General features: G+C 40.2%; 2 protein-coding genes across 2 annotated transcripts; both read right to left on the minus strand.

Annotated features, from left to right (window-relative positions):
- Window positions 1-1260: 1260 nt before the first annotated feature.
- LOC133111758 (transmembrane protein 80-like) lies at window positions 1261-11757 on the minus strand. The gene is made up of 6 exons (XM_061222333.1): window positions 11681-11757; window positions 10777-10793; window positions 9704-9797; window positions 8969-9061; window positions 8196-8397; window positions 1261-2120 (listed from the first exon to the last, which is right to left on the minus strand). The coding sequence occupies exons 1-6, from the start codon at window positions 11697-11699 to the stop codon at window positions 2108-2110; spliced, it is 438 nt and encodes a 145-aa protein (XP_061078317.1). The 5' UTR covers window positions 11700-11757; the 3' UTR covers window positions 1261-2107.
- Window positions 11758-15136: 3379 nt separating this feature from the next.
- On the minus strand, window positions 15137-19885 carry LOC133111987 (uncharacterized). The gene is made up of 2 exons (XM_061222642.1): window positions 19754-19885; window positions 15137-17454 (listed from the first exon to the last, which is right to left on the minus strand). Exon 2 carries the CDS (start codon window positions 17446-17448, stop codon window positions 17026-17028), a length of 423 nt encoding a protein of 140 aa, XP_061078626.1. The 5' UTR covers window positions 17449-17454; window positions 19754-19885; the 3' UTR covers window positions 15137-17025.
- Between the last annotated feature and the right edge of the window lie 278 nt (window positions 19886-20163).

Raw genomic sequence — 20163 nt, forward strand, 5'->3', positions numbered from 1 at the left:
GGACAAACAAGAGGCGGAAGTCTAAGGCAAACCAGGTCGTAACCGAAATCAATCAGAAAATACCGCTGGAGAATATGGTCGGGACATATAACAATCTGGCAACAAACTACACAAACAGAGGTGTTTTTATACACAGATAACGAGAGGGAAATGACAATCAGGTGTGGGAAACAATCAGGAAGTAAAACACAGGTGAAACAAATGACAGGGAATGAACTGACAGACAGACTACGGTGTGCAGGGTAACAATAAATGGAAACGCTAAGCACTTAGATGAAACTAGAAAAATCACCCACCAGCCTCACATGGACAATGATGAGTTAAAGTACTGGAATCGAACTGCAGAAAGTATTTGAAATGATTTCAAATAAAATGTTAAATATTTCAGATATGGGCTGCACGGATATACATCCGTGCAGTGGTTAGCACTGCCGCCTCACAGCAAGGAGGTCCTGGGTTCAAATCCCTGTTGGCCGGGGCCTCTGTATGTTCTCCCTGTGTTTGCGTGGGTTTCCTCCGGGGACTCCCACAGTCCAAAGACATGCAGGTTAGGCTGATTGGAGTCTAAATTGCCCATAGGTATGAGTGTGTGAGTGAATGGTGTGTGTGCCCTGCGATGGACTGGCGACCTGTCCAGGGTGTATTCCTGCCTTTCGCCCAATGTATGCTGGGATAGGCTCCAGCCCCCCTGTTCAGGATAAGCGGGTTAAGATAATGGATGGATGGATGGATGGATGAAAGTATTTCAGCATTGAAGTGGACTTGTTTCAAGATTTCATACATCAGAGAAATGTACTGTACTCTCATGAAGAGCCACTCTGAAACAGGGATGGGAATTTTGAAAATATTTATCTTTGTATTGATTGTTATGAGGAGATACCACATATGGATAAGCGGGTTAAGATAATGGATGGATGGCTGGATATTTCAGATATCCTGATTCAAATATTTTACATTTGGATGCTTTGAAGGAAATCAAATAATCTGCCATAAGTATTTCAAAACAAACAAAATAGATGAAATAGTTTTATGAAATAGTTTAATTTGTTTCATTTTAAATACTGGAATTAAAATATTTTCATGGCCATGACATATTTGAAGTTTGGCCCACATCTGGTGTCTACCTACAGTAAAACAGGAAGTACTGAATGACCACTTAAGCCTAAATAGTTATTTTAAAAAATGTCCATTGCAATCTACTGATTAGATTTTGTTCACATTCACCCCCCCGCCCCCCCAATTACAGAGCTGGACGTGTGTGTATGTGTGTGTGTGTGTGTGTGTGTGTGTGTGTTTACCCGCAGGTTATGTCATGAATGGCAATTGTAAGACTGAAGGCTGATTTGTAGATTCATAAACTCTGCTCATTTATATCATCCTTACAGCAAGTTAATAACAATGGCAAGATTCGGAGGCGGGGACTGGAGGTGATTGGTCCATTCTGTGGATCACTCATCACAATAGGCAGACGTTGAGTCTGACTACCCAATATTATTTTTTAAAAACAATCTTTTACAAAACACTTTGACAAGTATAAAGATCCCTTTATTTCAAATTAATAAAAATAATAAAAAGGTAGTCAGTCTGAAGATCAGCATCAGGGGATTCACAATGAACCCAGGCGCAGCCACACAGCCTGCTTGCCCCCTGGTGTCTGGAAGAACAATGGAGCCACAGCCACAGTAATTGCACATTACCAAAACAGAAATGCACACTGCATTTTTACACAAATAGAGCAATCATGTGGAGAAATACAGTACAGAGATCACTTTTAGCTGCATCTTTAACAGCCTTCTCTGGGCTGCCTGTGGTCCAGGAGGAGTGAGCAGCAGGTCAGTGAGTTGCTATGGTGAAACCCGTCATACCACAGGTAGGTTGCAATGTCAGGGTGTGGAGAATGGGTAATTGTTCTGCCTTTTCTTTTGGCACAAGGGGCAGAAACGTGGAATGCTCCAAGTGAACCTGTCCTGTGACTTTAGCCCAGCGGCCCCTGATCCAGACCGGGACGTCCCGGCGGTTACCTGACCCATTACTGTGAAAGGGGCGTGAGCTGGCAGAGGAGGAGGCCCAGCTCGTTCGCACCGGCGCAGTCAGAGAAATGGCTCCTTCACACATAGGCACTGCAAGACACAAGCACAAAACACACGCTCAGCTCCAAAATCTCAAAGACGCAGTCGGAGGGGGGTTGGGGGTTTTTCATAAAGCAGGATTACTGAGTTAGCTGGATATCTGCACAGAGCAGTAGGGTTTTTCATGAAGCAGGTTTACTGAGTTAGCTGGATAACTGCACAGAGCAGTTGGGTTTTTCATGAAGCAGGATTACCGAGTAAGCTGAATAAGTGGTAATAGAGTGTTATAGTGTTGATGTCTTTTCATAGGCCAACATGAGTTATGAACCTTATGACAACAGAATCTCCCCGGGGGAGTGGCTACTGGAAATGTAATCAGAGCCTTCTTCAGGATACTATATATATATATATATATATATATATATATATATATATCACACAAAAAAAAAATGTATCAGCCATTTTTTCTTTCACAATTTGAAATCTGCTGACCCACGAATTTGGATACTTTTAAATGTGCTCTCCGGTGTCACAGTATTCAATAGCCATGTTAAAAAAAAATATTAATAGCAGAAATAGAAAAGTTGACAATACTGGCCGACTCAACTAGGGATAGTGGAACTATGACAGCATCAGAAGAAAACAAAATAAATAGAAGAACTGATTGAAGAAAGGGCCACAAACACATACTACACGAATAAAGCACAATGGATGGAGTTTGGAGAAAAATGTCCACACTTTTTTGCAAGATCAAAATTCTACTAAGAGGAATATACAAAAATGTGTGGTTTAGTGGAGGGAGTAGTCATAGATACACCTGACAAAGTACTTGAAGAAGAGACCAAATACTTTCAGCAAATCTATTCCTTCCAGTCACCTCCAATTAATTTGTGTGAGGAATAGAAAATACTGTAAAAAGTTTTTTCCAAAAGATTATTATAAGCTGTCTTAAATAAGTCATGTGAAGGCCGAATTAGGATGAGATGAATTGTTAATGGTAATTAATTCATTCAAACTTGGAAAATCACCTGGCCCTATCGAAATATATCAAGTTCCTATCGAAGTATATCAAGTTTTCTATGATGTAATAAAATAACCATTATTGGCATGTTTTAACTATGCTTATGAAACAGGGAAACTGTCAGGTACACAACGAGAGGGTTTCCTCTCTCTACTATTGAAACAAGACCCAGGTGGTCAACATAAGGACCTTGTCCTTTTTAAAATGTTCTGATGCTAAAATATTAGCCAAATGCATCACTTACAGGATTTAAAATGTTATTTTAGACATTATGCATAGTGATCAAATGGGTTTCATTCAAGGTTGTTTCATTGGCAATAACACAAGACAGATAATTGAGACCATACGAGTATTATGACAACGCAAAGAAACCAGACCTAATATTTATAGCTGACTTTGAAAAGGGTAATTTCATAGGGTAAGATTGGATTTTATTTATAAATGTCTGGAGTTTTTACATTTTGGACCATCCTTAAAGGTACAATAGCAAAGATTTTTGTGTTAAAACATTGTTACAAGACCACTGTAAATCCCTTCCTATCATTGAAAAAGTCTCTGACATGTTGACTCACCCTCTGCCTGTGTTTATAGTCCTTAAATTCGGGTTTCAAAGAGTACATTTGTAGGGCCATCAAATGTATCAAAACATTGTACCACTGTACATCAATTAATGCTCATTGATTGAAAAATGGTTCCAACTGCCACAGCCAATGGCATTCTGGGGGCTGATTCTGATTGTTCAGAATTATAATAACAGCCATCTTAGTAAGGTGTTTGAACTAGCAAGGGGTGTAAAACAAGGGTGTCCCCTCTCACCATATATATTCATAATTGCCATTGAAATGTTAGCTATTAAGATCAGAGACAATACAGAAATGACTGGTATAGATATCTGTGGCCTACGCACCGAGATATCCATGTATGCCGATGACTCTCCATGTCCAAACTCCATAAAAACACTTTTAGAAGACCTAGATCTCTGCCATCTTATCAGGATTAAAATCATGATAAATGTACCATATTATGAATTGGGTCTTTAAAAAATATGACGTTTACATTACCATGCTCTCTGCCAATTAGATGGACAGATGGTGATATAGATCTGCTAGGGGTTCACATTCCAAGAGTAAACTCTCAATAATAAACTTGAAAAGAAAATGATTGATAAAAATTTTTATACTGCAACCATGCAAGGAAATTGTTTGATTATATACAGCAAAACAGCATTCATAAACTGTCTAGTAACCTCACAGTTTACATAGTTATTTATGTCTTTATCTAGTCCACATGATTCTTTCTTTAAACTCTTAGAAGAACTCTTAAAGAATATTTAAGTTCATCTGGAATGGGGAACCAGATAAAATCAATTGGAATTGAAATTGGAAAGTGCTCAAATCTTGACTGGTTCAGTAGTAGGTTAATTGAATGGGCACATCCTTTGTTTAATGGTGGCCTTTTGACATAGCAGCTTGATTCTCTCCACTTGAAATGGTTTTAAAAAAACGCATTTCGATTTGTCTACATTTCTCAGTGAATCCATACAAGGCTGGTTACAATTCCAATATCATCCACCAGAAAAAGTTCTAAACAGATCATATGGTTCAATGCAAGTATAGTAATAGGTAGTAACCCTATATTTATGAAACAATGGTTTGAGAATAGAATTATCTTGGAAAAATAAATGGAAATTATATTTTAAATGAAGAAGGTAAAATGATGGCATATGACAAACCACTAAAGTGTATGGACAGGTTGGTACCATGCAGTTATAATTACTACCAAAGAAGTGGAAAAAATGAACTGGCGAAGGACAAAAAATAGTAATATTAATAAAGAAATGTATCTTTTTTTATTTAAAAATTAAAGGTACATTTGATATACTATATAAAATTCAGTCCAAATGGGAACAGCTTTTTGATGCACCCCTTCCATGGAATGTGATATATGAATCTATATATAAAAGAACTATTGATTCCTTAATGCGAGCCTTGCAGTTGCATAGAATTTTAGCCACCAAAGAAATCTTACATAGATGGGGTATTGAACATTCTCCAGTATGTAGATTATGCCAGGATGAAATATATTCAACATATTTTTTGGTACTGTCCCATAGGGAGCCTTTTCTGGACTCAAATTCAAATGTGGCTAAGAAAGTGTGATATCAAGGCTGAATTGGATGTACAGACTGTTCTGTTTAGGGATTTAAAAATCATTAAGCAACCGGTTGTAAATGTTATTATACTTCTGGTCAAAGAATGTATTTTCAAGTCTACATCAGATCAGGATCTGCAAAAGGAGCATTTTAAATTATTTTTGAAGCGCTTAAAAGCTTAAAAAACATTGGCCATGCATTTTATGTTCGGCAGAAATCCAAATCTCTTTGGGAAAAAAGCATGGGCAATCTGCTTAGGGAATCCACAGCTAACTCACTTCCAGATGTTATGACTATAAACTGTAGCACTGTATTGACGGGTGCCATTCCAACTCGTTGGCTCCACCCCCTGGCTGACTGGAGCCACTGCAGATTCCCCCGATTTCCATCGTCTGCCACCGCAATATGAATAGGCTTCGAATCACGTTTCTCCCATGACGGTTATTTTGCAATGGGATTGCCTACACTGTCATTGTTCATTTAATTTTCTTTAATTAAGCTCTAATAAATGCATAAATAAGAGAAATCCATTTGAGTTTTTACATATTCTGTCAGAAAGTCGAGTTACAAGAACTTTTGTGCATGACTGTTGTCTGTTTGAGTACCTGAGTTGGACTGGAATTGTGCTTTGGACTTTAATAATAATAATAATAATAAACTGTATTTATAAAGCACATTTAAAACAACCATGGTTGACCAAAGTGCTGTACAAAACCAGGCAATAAAATTAAAGATAAAATGAAATAAAATGAAATAAAATGAAATAAAATGAAATAAAATGAAATAAAATGAAATACATGTACATTATCTGGATTTCCCATTTATGTCTGTCATGCCTCCGATTTGGATCATGATTTGGCAACCGTTAAGCAGCCTAGCTGTCCAGTAACAGAGAGGGGCCGAGTGGATTACTGTGAAGTTAGGCTCTAGCTACTGTTTCCTTCCTTTGTTTTGTTTTGTGTTCAGCTGCTGGAACCGTGAAGTCTCAGTGTCAAAATAAAAGTCATCGTATTACGCTGTATTGGACCTCGTATTTTCTGTGGGGGATTCTGTGTCTCACCCCAGATCCTGCCACAGGAAAATATAGCTGGTCCAGTTTTTACTCGTTGGCTCCAGGTCTCCTTTGTAAAACAGATTACATATTTCGAGAGATTTCCTGGTCACATAAAAGTAGTATGAAAAAGAAATTCAATACTCTTCAGATCAAAACTATGATGGCAAACGAGACAAGAAAGGCTTTGTGGTTTTTTTTGGTTGTTTTTTTTTATCTCAGACTGCAACTGAATGGGTCATTCTGTCTCAAATTAGATAAGGTTGTTGCAGTACCATCTCAGACTATGTTCAAACCTTGTCTATATCATGAATGGGTCCCAAAACCTGCATGCACTCTTGTACTCTTTTTTGCTTTTGGCCTCAGTATCTCCATGATTATTGAATTCCTGAGTCATAGGAATTGAAAGAAAATAAAGAAATACAGAAATGAGAAATGAAAGATAAACATGTTTTCCGTAGGTTCATTGGAATAGAGGGCATTTTAGATGGGAATTGTGTTCCGGTCAGGTCCTGGATATTGAAAATAAGTTACACATTTTGATGATGAAACTTGTATAAGGAGGAATACGTGGTATCCTAAAAGGCCCTCTCAAGATTTACTCCAGTGGGAGTATCTAAATGTGTTTTCACATAAAAGGTTGGAGGTTTATACATGTAATTTTACAGTGTGCGTGTTAGAAAGCAATACACTCACTGAGCACATTATTATGTAGACCTGTACACCAGCTTGTTAATGCAAATGTTTAATCAGTCAATCATGTGGTAGCAACTGAATGCACAAAAGCATGCAGACATGGTCAAGAGGATCAGCTGTTTTGCAGACCAAATGTCAGAGTGAGGAAGAAATGTGATCTAAGTGAATTTGACTGTGGAACGATTATTGGTGCCAGACAGGGTGGTTTGAATATCTCATGAATTGGGATTTCCTGGGATTTTCATGCACAATAGTCTCGTCAGGGAATGGTGGAAAAACTAAAAACATCCAGTGAGCAGCAGTTCTGAGGGTAAATACGCCTTGTCAATGAGAGAGGTCAGAGGAGAAGGGCCAGACTGGTCAAAGCTGACAAGAAGGTGACAGTAATGCAAATAATCACACATTACAACAGTGGTGTGCAGGAGATCATCACTGAACACACAACGCATCAAACCTCTTAAGTGGATAGGCTACAGCAGAAGGGCAATAAATAAAGTGTAATAAATACCTAATAAAGTGCTCAATGAGTGTATATGCAAGGGATAATACCCTATGACCATGTCAGTTATTAGGAAATGATTGACAGGGTAGGGCCTTTACAAAATCAATAGGCATGCAGTATGGTTCAGTCATACTTAGGACATGTTTGTCTTCCATCCTACAAGTTCGGTGAGGCTAGGAATAATACTTTTCAAGATATTAATAGCCAAACATGGCTTCCAGATAGGGTGTTTTTGAGAGTGTAAAAATGTAAAAATATCAAAGGCCAAATAAATTATAAAAACATGGGAATTGAACAATACATTATATAGACAAACTTTGAACAAAATCTGAGACAGTGCTACAACCACTTCCCTGGATTCTGTCTGATATGCTATGGAATGACCCGAATACAGACTATACAGTCAACGTCACAACAACCATTAATAAATGATATGACTGTTTCCATAACAACGATTTATGAGCTGGATGAGTCTGCTCTTTAAACTCCTGATCTGTCGTGTTGAATCTGAATCTGAGCTGTGGGCATATTTTCCAAAACTTTGTATTTCACGCTGAGCAAGTCCTCTTATGAAAATGTTCAAAGACTATCTCAAATTACTTTATTATCTCAATTAGCCGAGAATGTTTTGACGTGCATGGGTTTTGAGTTTGGTGGTGTGAAGATTTTGACCGAGTTTGTGGGTGGTTACGTGCGGTTCTGACCTGGCAAAGCGTGCCAGGGTGACAAACCCCAGGAGGAAAGCCAGCAGGTAACAGGCCAGCAGCACGGCGTTGATGATGACATCAGCGCGCAGCACGTAAGACTGCCAGAGCAGGAAGTACACACACAGCAGCACCGTGCCACCCGTCAGAGCGAGGCTGCCACCCACACACCTCTCACTCTCCTGCAGGTTCCCCTTCACACCTGGGGGAGAGAGGGGGGGGGAGATGGGATGAGAGGGGGGAGAGAGAGAAAGAAGAAAGACAGAGAAAGAGCGTTGTGCCATAGGTTGGAGAATGTGGGCATTGTATGACATGAAATAGCATAGAATTACAAAGATGAACAGGGGACAAGAAGGAGAGAAAGTCGATATTGAGAAACAGAGAATGACAGAATGAGAGGACAGAAAAGAGCAAGACATGTGTAGATCGAGGATGTGACAAACAGAAAGAAGAATAAGAGATAGAGAAAAGGAGAGGATGTGAGAGAGGTTAAGAGAAAGTGAGAGAAAAAAGAAACATCAGAGTAAATATAACACTTGCAACTAAGGATGCACAAGCATAGCCTACTTTACACCAGTCCATGCCATCACCATCACCATAGAGATTTACTTCCTTTTCTCTCGCTGAAGATAAAAAATGTTCTGACTGGTGGAGACGCACAAAATGAGCAGACTAGACAGGGCGTTTCTGGACTTACTGCCCCAGATATTACTCAGACAGGAGCCCTGAATCATGTAGCAGGCCTGAAGCTCAGTGTGTCTGCTTTTACTGACCCCAGTACAGTCTGAGAAGCTCCAGCACAGCCATTAGGAAGAGAAGGCACAGATCCAGGGTCAGGTTCCCATCAGGATAGCTCAACACCTGGCCTGGCGAAACACATCAAAGTCAGCTCAACATCTGGAGAAACACAGCACAGTAACCTCAACACAGGAGAAACACATTACAGTAACCTCCACACCTGGAGAAACACATTACAGTAACCTCCACACCTGGAGAAACACATTACAGTAACCTCCACACCTGGAGAAACACATTACAGTAACCTCCACACCTGGAGAAACACATTACAGTAATCTCCACACCTGGAGAAACACATTACAGTAACCTCAACACAGGGCAAACACATTACAGTAACCTCCACACCTGGAGAAACACATTGCAGTAATCTCCACACCTGGAGAAACACATTACAGTAACCTCAACACAGGAGAAACACATTACAATAACCTCCACACCTGGAGAAACACATTAAAGTAACCTCCACACCTGGATAAACACATTACAGTAATCTCCACACCTGGAGAAACACATTACAGTAACCTCCACACCTGGAGAAACACAGCACAGTAACCTCAACACAGGAGAAACACATTACAGTAACCTGAACACCTGGAGAAACACAGCACAGTAACCTCAACACAGGAGAAACACATTACAGTCACCTCAACACCTGGAACACCACATGTATGGATGTCACCAGGGGTGCGATGAGAACCGTCTTTACTCACTCTTGTAGATGATCATGCAGAGTGTGGACAGGAAGTAGAAGAGGAAGTAGACGGCTGACAGGTAGAGCAGAGATTGGAAGGGCACGGAGGACAGCTGGGACTGGGGTTAAGGCCCTGCTTTCACTCTCACCGCAGCACACTGTATGCAATGCACATCAACACTGTGGCGACATAAACGCGGTGTGGCTTTATGGATGATGCCTTCTGTCAGGTGGTCCAGAACCATTACATTACATTACATTAATGGCATTTGGCAGATGCTCTTATCCAGAGCGACGTACAACAAAGTGCATACCCATAACCAGGGCTAAGTGCGCTGAAAGACCCTAGAGGGAAGTACAATTTCAATTACTACCCGTACAACAAAGATAAGGACCAGGGCCATTTTTTTTTTTTTTTTTTTTTTTTTTTAAATCAACAAATAAACAAACAACAAAGCAAGTGACCAAACTTAACTATCCAAATACTGCTTACCTAGCCAACTAAAAATACCAAAACACAAAGTAAATCACAAAGACAACAATTAAGGTTCACAGAGAGGTAGGGAGGGATGGGGAGATGTGCTGCTTGAAGAGGTGCGTCTTCAGTTTGCGCTTGAAGGTGGGGAGAGATTCTACAGTTCTGACCTCAACAGGGAGTTTGTTCCACCACCGTGGAGCCAGAACAGACAGTAGTCGTGAGCGTGAGGTGGAGGTTCGGAGAGGGGGAGGTGCCAAGCGGCCTGTGGAGGCTGAACAAAGAGGTCTGGCAGGGGTGTAGGGTCTGATGATTTTTTGTAGGTAAGCTGGGGAAGACCCCCTAACTGCTTGGAAGGCTAGTACCAATGTTTGGAATTTGATGCGAGCCATGACAAGCAGCCAGTGGAGGGAAGTAAGAATCCCATTCTGTCCTAAAAACTGAGTCATACCTTTCCTCTTACAGGCGTTTCATGGAAGAAATGACGCATATGACTAGTTTAATTTCACACTTCCAGTTTAAATGTATGCATAAACGTCAGCTCACGTAAATACCAAGTAAATACCACAACTATACCATCTAAGGCGAGAAATGCGTGATTGGCGGAGAAAGGATACCACAGTGGACGTTCGGCCTGAAATAAAAAGGCAGATTCCAGTGAAAAAAACGTCAGCAACATACAGTACATGTTCGCACTTAATTTTGCAAATCAAAGTGCAAATTAATCATTCAAGAACATTATTTAACTTAGTTCCCTTATTTCCGACACATATCACGAAATAGCTAGATGCAGTAAAATGTAGCCGATAATTTTCTGCCTTTTAAGGTGTTCCGCCTAGCAACTTTCGGAGTTCAGACCCAATCAGACCTGTACCATCTAACCTAGATCAGCTTACTGTACTACACACAACCGATCTGGTGACGGTGACATTCACCATGTGTCACTTTATCATTTTATGAAGGACTAACACAAGATGATGCGCATATCGCGACAGAAAAACGTCCGCAGTGTAGTGGAATATAAAGTTATAACCGCGCGTGTCTGTTTACCCTGGTCTGGACACGTAAAACTAACGTAGCTGGACGAAAATGTGTAACGTTACATTCATTGGCTGCATATTTTGTCTTCCATAGGTAACGTTAGAGTAACGCTAGCTAATTGTTAGGCCTGGTCAGCTGGATAACGACATAAGTAACCATTTAAAACCACGCAAACGCCAACTTGCTTTCTGGTTTGCGTCTAATGTAAATAGCATTCAACTGAATGGTAAATAGCCAACTCTGTTCGGCAGATTTAGCTATGGATAGTTCGCTTGCACGAGCAGCCTAATGTTGCGAGTTGCCTAGGCTATCATTTTGCTGAGGTGCCCAACGTGTGGTAATTTAAGTCGAGTACACTGTAACGTTGTTATGTATGACAGCGCTTTGAATGTAGGTAACCAATCTATTTGGTTTGGATCTTTAATATGGTATGTCACTTCAGAGAGCCAGATCTGTATCTATAGCAACGCGTCCACTTACCCGACCTAACTGACGCCATCTTGAACTAGCTAGATGCTGCCCGGGAATCTGAATCACACACGTTGCGTTGATGAAACACTGCGCAGTAGCGTGATCAAGGCGCATTTTTGGAGCCGCGGTATGGGCAAGCAGTTTTAACATTTAAAAATTTTTCTTGATAGGCAATTTTTCGGAATTTTGATATCAAATTATGCATTTGCCACAAAACGAACCTAAATATTTTTTTATACTTTCCTCACAGTAACAGATTATTATTATAAAACAGTGTTCCTTGACAAAAGCTGCCTCCAAAAAGTAAATTAACTTAAAAAGTGCAGAACCAAGGAAGAAAAACCAAGTCACTAAAAATGGATAAAAAGCCTTATTAGCATGGGCAATAACAAAGCAAAAAGACCAACGCGTATCGACACCCTTCAACAGGGTGATAAAAACAATAGGTAGCACATTGCTTACATAGGCCACACCTAATGCTTGCGTGTCCTATTAGTAAAAGCACACAAGAAGCAACGGAGGGAGCATAGTCCCTCATTCTAAAATACAGATAAATAACATACAATGAGGAATCACACTCACCAAACACTTTATTAGGTGTTTATTAGACTTATTTTTTAGACTAGGATTAATTATTAAGTAGGATTAATTATTATTATTTATTTTTGTTGCACCATTCTTAGCGACTAGTGTGCATGAAAATCTCAGGAGATCAGCAGTTTCTGAGATACTCAAACCACCCTGTCTGCCACCAACAATCATTCCACGGTCAAAGTACCTCTCACACCAGTCATTCGTTTCACCTGATTGCTAGTTCCTCATTTCCATTCTCTCACCTGATGGTCATTCCAGTATAATTCACCCGTGTATATATTCATGTATGTCTCCACATTTACTTTGCCGGATTGCTATGTGCCTTCCACATTCTCTCAAGCATTTTCCTGATTGTCTACTTTGTGTATCGACCCACTTCTGGTTTAGTAGACTTCTGATTTTTGAATGCCGATTCTGTACTGTGAACTTCCTGGATTGCTATTGTGTTTATGAACCTCTCACCTGTGACAATGACCAAGCCTCTGCCTACCTCTTCTGTGATTGTTTGCCGGCGATTGAACTCTGTCTGTTGACTTACGAAAATAAAACCTAAACTCTACTTATTTCCTGGTTGCATCTGGTTTCTCCGTTCGCATACCTGACACTTAGATCACATTTTTTCCCCATTCTGATGGTTGATGTGAACATTAACTGAAGCTCCTGACCCGTATCTACATGATTGTATGCATTGCACTGCTGTCACACAATTGGCTGATTAGATAATCACATTAATAAGTAGCTGTAATAAAGTAAAAATGTTCCTAATAAAGTGCTTGGTGAGTATATATCTGCAGTAACATTACATACAGACCCCACATATCACCAACATTTTGGGAAATATACCTATTTTTCCAACTTCCGACTTAGACAAGATGTTCGATTTCATTTTCATTGTTGTGCATTCACTGGCTCGGTTTCCCTTGTTAACATATGGCATTAGCTCAGCGTAAAGACTTAAAGCCTGTAGGAGTTAGTAGCCTACCTCCTTCAAAGTGAAAAAATACACCTTACAGCAACTCTGAAGCTGTCTTATTTAAGGTATCATGTGTATTTGAAATACACATGCAGAAAAAAGAAAGAAGCAAATATCAAACAAATTAGATAAGTTTACACAAATGTTATGTGGGAACTGATTGCATTGAACCAACTTAATCCATTGATGTATACACTGGTCCTTAATTTTATGTTAATTTATTACAATTGCATTCACACTTTACAGTAAATGTGGAGAATGAGCCATAATTACATAATCACAATTGTAATTTTGCTGTGGATTGGAAAGTGTTGGATGTAAAGTGTGAATGAATGTCCATGTAGTATATGATCAGTTTGATTAAATTCACAAATTAGACTATAGCTGATCATAGCTTACTGTTTAATTGCTAAGGGGTGTATTTGGATTGCAAATGTTGGTGCCACTGATTGCATTCACCTTATGATTATGTGCAGTCGTGTGTCTGAGCAGACAATCAGTGTGTGTTTTAGTCATGGAGATGGATCCACCTGCTTACTGCTTCATATAACCAGAATATTTTGGCTCTGTTTATATGGTTGGTGTGTGAGCTAGAACATCACACGCTATATTTAGATTTCCATAGTTTGAAAAAAGCCAATCAAATACAGAAATATTCATTTATACTATACTATACTATATTAATACACCAAATATCTCTATCATTGCCTGATATAAAAAATAGGTTCACATCATACTGTAAATGATATCAAGTTATTAATCTATATTTGAAGGTTGACAGCCCAAAGTGGACTTGTCCAATCAGAAAGGGCTGCTGTGGGTGTGGGATTCTGCTTTAGCCCAGCACTACCTCACCTAATTAAGCTATTCACGGTCTTCAATCAAGGCCTTGATAAGCAGAATCAGATGTGTCAGTGCACCTATTTGAAATATTGTCCATCCGTGGAATTAAGCAGTATATTTTATATACACAAACTGCATCCATGCAGTGTATATATGCCAGTGGCTCCCAACCCTGTTCCTGGAGATGTACCGTCCTGTAGGTGTTCACTCTAACCCTAACAAAGCACACCTCATTCTACAGCCAGAGCAGGGCTGCCCAACCCTGTTTTTGGAGATCTATCGTCCTGTAGGTTTTCACCCTAACCCTAACACAGCACACCCCATTCAACGGCTGGAGCAGGACTGCCCAACTCTATTCCTGGAGATCTACCATCCTGTAGGTTTTCACTCCAACGCTAACAAAGTCCACCTTATTCAACAGCTAGAGATCTTGTTAAGCTGCTAATTACTATAATTATTATCCTGGCAAATTATGGTTGAAAAGAAAACCTCCAAGATGGAAGATCTCCAGGAACAGGTTTGTGAAGCACTGATTTATGTGTTATTAAAGGTGTTGGGGTAGGTTACATTCAGAGGGGTAGGGGTGCGCTAGATTCAGATGGGTAGGGATAGGCTACATTCTAAGTGGCAGTAACAGCACTATACTAGTACCAGGCAGGCCTTTGGGATCTTACCACCTGCCAGAGAATGTGTTCCAAACTCCTAAGAATGCTGCTTGAACAATTTCAGCTATGTTACGTAAGCCTCCTACTAACTATATAAAGTTAGTCTTGTCAAAGGTCAACATAAAGCTCATTGATTTTCACTGGGAGTTCTTGCCTTCTTGTGCTGCAAATAAAACCATGCTGCTTTCTCTCAGCTCAGAAGGCTTAAAAAAAATGTCTGCTGCTCGTTGGAGCACTGAAATATCAAACTGTAGCTGCAAACCACAGACCTCTGCTTTACACACACAGAGAATGGACACAAGTTAAGGTAACTCAATTAATTTAAAGTACCAGCGAGGAGAGAAACTTCTATGCCCAGGCTTAAACAGAGTAATAAGATGAAGCTGACAATTATGGCAGTATTACAACAGAAATCATTTTAATAGCTTTAGTTCCTGCAGCCAGGTTGGGACATATTGCCAATGTCTAAGTATTTCTGTAAAATTCTGCCTATACAGCTTCAAACAAATGTATACATCTTATCATTGTGTATATACACATAATTACAGTATATAGACATTTAAGACCTAATCGTGCATTTAGATTTTTTTTAAATGATTAAAATTATATTTAATTTTACCTGGGTCCTCCTGCTTGAACACACAATTCATGCATTACCACATCACCTTTATTTTTACATAAATAGATTCTTAAAGTGCTTGAGCCAAAAAAAAAAGAAAGAATAAAAAAAGAAACAGGTTGCAGTAATTTGCCCAGTTTCATGCTGGGATTTACAGCCCAAAAGAAATTAAAACATTCAAATATACCAGAAAATACCAACGTATTACTGTCATTTTCATTTTGTAAATGTATGCACAGATTGCAGAACCTTCGTGAAATGACTGTAAAATCTGTTTTTCTTTTACTTGATACATTCTGAAATGCATAATGCATATTAAGACAGGTGAGTAATGTTATTCTTTCCAATATTGCTGTATATTTTGACACATTGGACAGACTTTATCTCCATTAGCGTGTTGTCACCATCTCACATATTAACAAAATCTTTCAACTATTTGCAAGCCTTCAGTTCAGAGCACAGACAATGTTGAAATGTATAACTTAAAATGTATGCGTGGTATAACTGAGTCATGAATGTACAAACCATTGCAAGGCAGACCTGGGTCAAATACAAATTTGTTTTGGGTTCAAATGCTTTTCTGTGCTCGATTGATTGTGGTTGGTGAAATTGAGCTGGCCAAGAGGACTTGTGGTGTTTGTACATTTTAAGTACATTCATAGGTACATTCATAGTATTTCATAGGTTCCAATACACCAAACAAGCTCAATAAAGTGTAGAAAAGTATTTGAATTCAAAACAAATATGTATTTGATTCAGGTCTGGTGCCTGGGGCCGTATTACAGAAATGTTCTAACAAAATTTTCAAATCCTATCTTATCTGTTACCATGATAATTTCAGTTAGGACCTGATTTAAGAAAATAGCCATTACAGAAGAACAGTTCCTATGTTCATTGTCCTATCATAACTCCAGATAGGAAATGTATATTACAGAAGCATCCTAACTTGCCAAAACTAAAGTGTCTAACTTTAGGATAACCTGTTGTTGTCCTGAACTTCATTCAGTTAACAAATGTCTATATAAGGGTGCTGCAAAGTTCAGTTGCTTTTCAATTTCTTCTAGAGGCAAAAACTAAATGTAACCTGGCCAAATGATAAAATATTCTATTACATATTTATGTACATACACAGCCACCACATAACCTCTTCTGAAATACCTGAAGAAACATCCCGATTAGTCCAGAAATAGAAATCAGCTATTCTTTTTTTTACTAGAAATCAGTTATGATGTTGGCTGTGTTGCACGTAACCTAAAGCCATGTACAAAATGACTACACAAAAGTTTACAAGAAACATTTTGCTTTAGTTCTTACAAACTAAACTTGACCTATTCACAAAACAACTACTATTACTACCACAAAGTTTAGGTTATTTTTCAAGATTTCAAGTTGTGACCCTGGCAAATGACAGAAATGTTGGAGTTACATTACAGTAATGATCATGGTTGACAAGAGTGTGCATTTGGGCAAACCAGACTGGATAAAATGTAAACACAATTTTGAAGTATTTATGTACTTAAGTATAAAAGCTTCACATGTGGCCTTTATATAATTTACAGCCTATACTAACTACTATAGCACCCCAAAATCAATTGCCCAGTGACAGCATTTTCAAGTCATAAAGCCATAACCCCTCCATTAGGAAAATGCTGATACACCCTCAATTCCTTCGTGCTACCAGAAACGCTCCCACCAGTATGGCGGCCGCAGCTACGACAGCGCCGCCAATCAGCAGGGGCTTCAGGCAGTCCAGGCAGTGCTTTCTGGGCTCTCCGGTCTCCGCGCCCTCTGCTGGCGGCTGGTGGTTCTGCAGCTCTGCTCCGTCCTCAGCAGGCTGCTCTGGGGGCGGGGCTGTGTCCGGAGGCGGAGCTACGACAGGGGGTGGGGCTGCCTCAGGGGGCGGAGCTACGACAGGGGGGGGGGCTGCCTCAGGGGGCGGTGCAGCCGAGCTGGGGTTGTTCTTCCTGGGCGGGGCGATGGGGGCAGTGGCGTTGGTCTTGCGAGGTGTGGTTGCTTCCTTCTTCCCCGTCCTCTCTGTCTGTTTCCTAGGGGCCCCTGGGCCAGTCCTGCTTTTGGCCTCCATAAGGATCTGAGAGAGAGAGACAGCAGGAGTCAGAAGTCATGTCTTAGGTAAGCAAGAGACCCTGGTCCTGGAGAGCCACACGGTCTGCTGGGCAATGGTGTTGTTAGACCCTTTTTGGCATGGCTTTAGCCCCCCATAGACTCTATTCAGCCCCAATAGAAAATGCAGTGATTATTATTTCATTCTTTTGTCAGTTCCCCAACTTGTAGGCATCACAAATTCCATAACATTAGAGTATGTGTCATTTGCATAGGGGACCTCTTTATTGTTTATGTTTTTTCCCCAACAACAGAAATATTAAAGGCACATTCACTTCCCGCCTTTCACAACCAAACACGAACACGACACAAGAAAATTAAGAATTCAATATCCAAGAAATTACTGGTTAGCAGCGTGTAGGTTATTATATGGCTTCAATTCGACAAGCCTTTCGAAGTCATGGTTACTCACTTACAATACCCTCTCCATATGTTGAACTTGTGCAGAGAAAGTATTGAAAAAAACTATTAGCCTAATAAATGTATCTGTCATAGGTTACCATCTTTGAAAGCAGTATTGTTCATTGTCCTTTGTTCTGATATGGACAGATTGCAGGAAAACATGCCTGTCAAGGCTATGTTGTTGTGCAATGTAGGGTGTCTATTCTTTTCAGTGTAACGATGCAGAATGATGTAATCACATAGTCTTGGCAGTGAAATTTGAACACCACTTAGTTAGGGGGGAATTTAGGCAAAAGTGGATCTCTAGAGAAAACGGAGCAGCAGATAAGGTCGCCGGGCGGCTGCAGTCAGGTCTCCATCTGGATAAAACTTCTGTGTGGCTGTACAAACTACTCAAAGATGCCTGTGAAATGCAGGAGTAGACATTTGAGTAGGCTTTTCAAGGGGACTGGATTAGCTGCTGGTGTGCTGGTGTAGCCTGTATGGCCTTTTGAGAGGGGACCACTGTCACCGTGGGTATGGATGCATCGATGCATTTTTTATTTGTGTTGCAAAGGCTTTATGCTGAACAGTTAGCAAAGATAACGTAATCCATATGTGCATTATGTTTATACATGGTTGGTTGAGGGTGTGTCTAGTAAATCTTTCTGGTCTTTAAAATTGCTTAGGCCTCCACATTATAGTTAGCAAGCATTGCCCCTGTTGCCTTTGAGGACAGCGAAAGTCAAGACGAAACACAAGACGGATTTTACTGTAATTTCATTATTAGCTAGAACAGTATGATTAAACTTTGTGCAGTTTTTGGATGGGGCAATTGGCTACTTGCTACCTTTCTAGCTGGCTAGCAAACTCTTAGCCCATTTATGGAGTCTGGAAATCTTTATGGGCCTGCTGGCTTTCATTTTTTCTCAGAACGTGATTGGTTCTGAGAGTTTAGCGGAAAGGCTAAACTGATCTCCTATCAGATTCCCCTATCCATACCCTAACCCTAAACTTATCCATCATGAGCTAAAAGGCTAAACTGATCTTAGATCAGATTTCCTTTTCAATACCCTAACTTTATCCATCATGAGCTAAAAGGCTAAGCTGATCTTAGATCAGATTTCCTTGTCCATACCCTAACTTTATCCATCATGAGCTGAAAGACTAAACTGATCTTAGATCAGATTCCCTTGTCCATACCATAACTTTACCCATCATGAGCTAAAAAGCTAAACTGATCTTAGATCAGATTCCCTTGTCCATACCATAACTTTACCCATCATGAGCTAAAAAGCTAAACTGATCTTAGATCAGATTCCCTTGTCCATACCATAACTTTGCCCATCATGAGCTAAAAAGCTAAACTGATCTTAGATCAGCTCTGCCCAGCAGGTTTGCAGATTCTGCAGGTTTTACTTTCAGCTCAGCTGTAACAGTCCTAAAAACTGGAGTGCGCATCACCCTCACACAAACACACACACACGCATCACCCTTATACGAATACACACACATGCACACACACACACAAACCCACATACACACACATCACCCTCACACAAACACACACATCCACGCATCACCCTCACACAAACGCACACACACACACACACACACACACACACACATTCAAACTGCATGAGTCATCCACAAGGGTGAAGGCATAACCAAGGCAGGCATACTGCTGACAGATGACACAGAACAATTTGCTTGTGGAATGGGCAGCATTTCAAATGTATTTGAAATATATATAGTTCCTATTTTATTGTATTACTCTGGTTGACTGATGCTTTATCCTATGTCTCTTACTTATTGTAACAAAATGCCCGGAATGAGCGTGTTGTTGTCCTCCCTGGTTTTGCTGCAGGATAAAGGGTCTGGCTCACCTCAGTCCTCCGGGGGTGCCTCTCCGTGGGGTCTGGATCAGTGGAGGTGTAGAAATGCAGACAGAGTGAGTGAGAGAGAAAAGAAAAGCAGGAACCAGGCCTGAGAATGCAGACAGGGTCACAGGACGGACAGAGAACACTGGGAGAGAGAGAGGAAATGGGGGGGGGGGAGGACAACCAGCAGGGCTGGGACGTACCACCTCGCTGCTGAAAAGGGGGGCACTCTAAATGATACCAGAATTCTGCAGGTTTTGGGAATAAAATGTAGTGCAGGGCAGTGTGCGCTGCTGTCTGTTTAAATGAGCCAAGACCACTTTATCATGCCTTATGATCTGTATAGTTCTTTTATACAGTGCAGGGCGTAGATATTTGGACAGTTGTAGAATTATATCTGTTCTTTTGGCTCTGTA

This window comes from Conger conger, chromosome 15 (assembly GCF_963514075.1).
Source record: "Conger conger chromosome 15, fConCon1.1, whole genome shotgun sequence".
Classification (NCBI taxonomy): Eukaryota; Metazoa; Chordata; class Actinopteri; order Anguilliformes; family Congridae; genus Conger; species Conger conger.

What these genes read in the sequence shown, in the direction of transcription:
- LOC133111758 (XM_061222333.1), bottom strand. An exon ending in CTGCATGATCATCTACAAGA is followed by an intron (nt 9,062 to 9,703) that starts GTGAGTAAAGAC and finishes GTGTTTCGCCAG; the next exon opens with GCCAGGTGTTGAGCTATCCT. An exon ending in GCTTCTCAGACTGTACTGGG is followed by an intron (nt 8,398 to 8,968) that starts GTCAGTAAAAGC and finishes TCTCTCCCCCAG; the next exon opens with GTGTGAAGGGGAACCTGCAG.
- LOC133111987 (XM_061222642.1), bottom strand. Translation starts at nt 17,448, where the DNA reads ATGGAGGCCAAAAGCAGGACTGGCCCAGGGGCCCCTAGGAAACAGACA.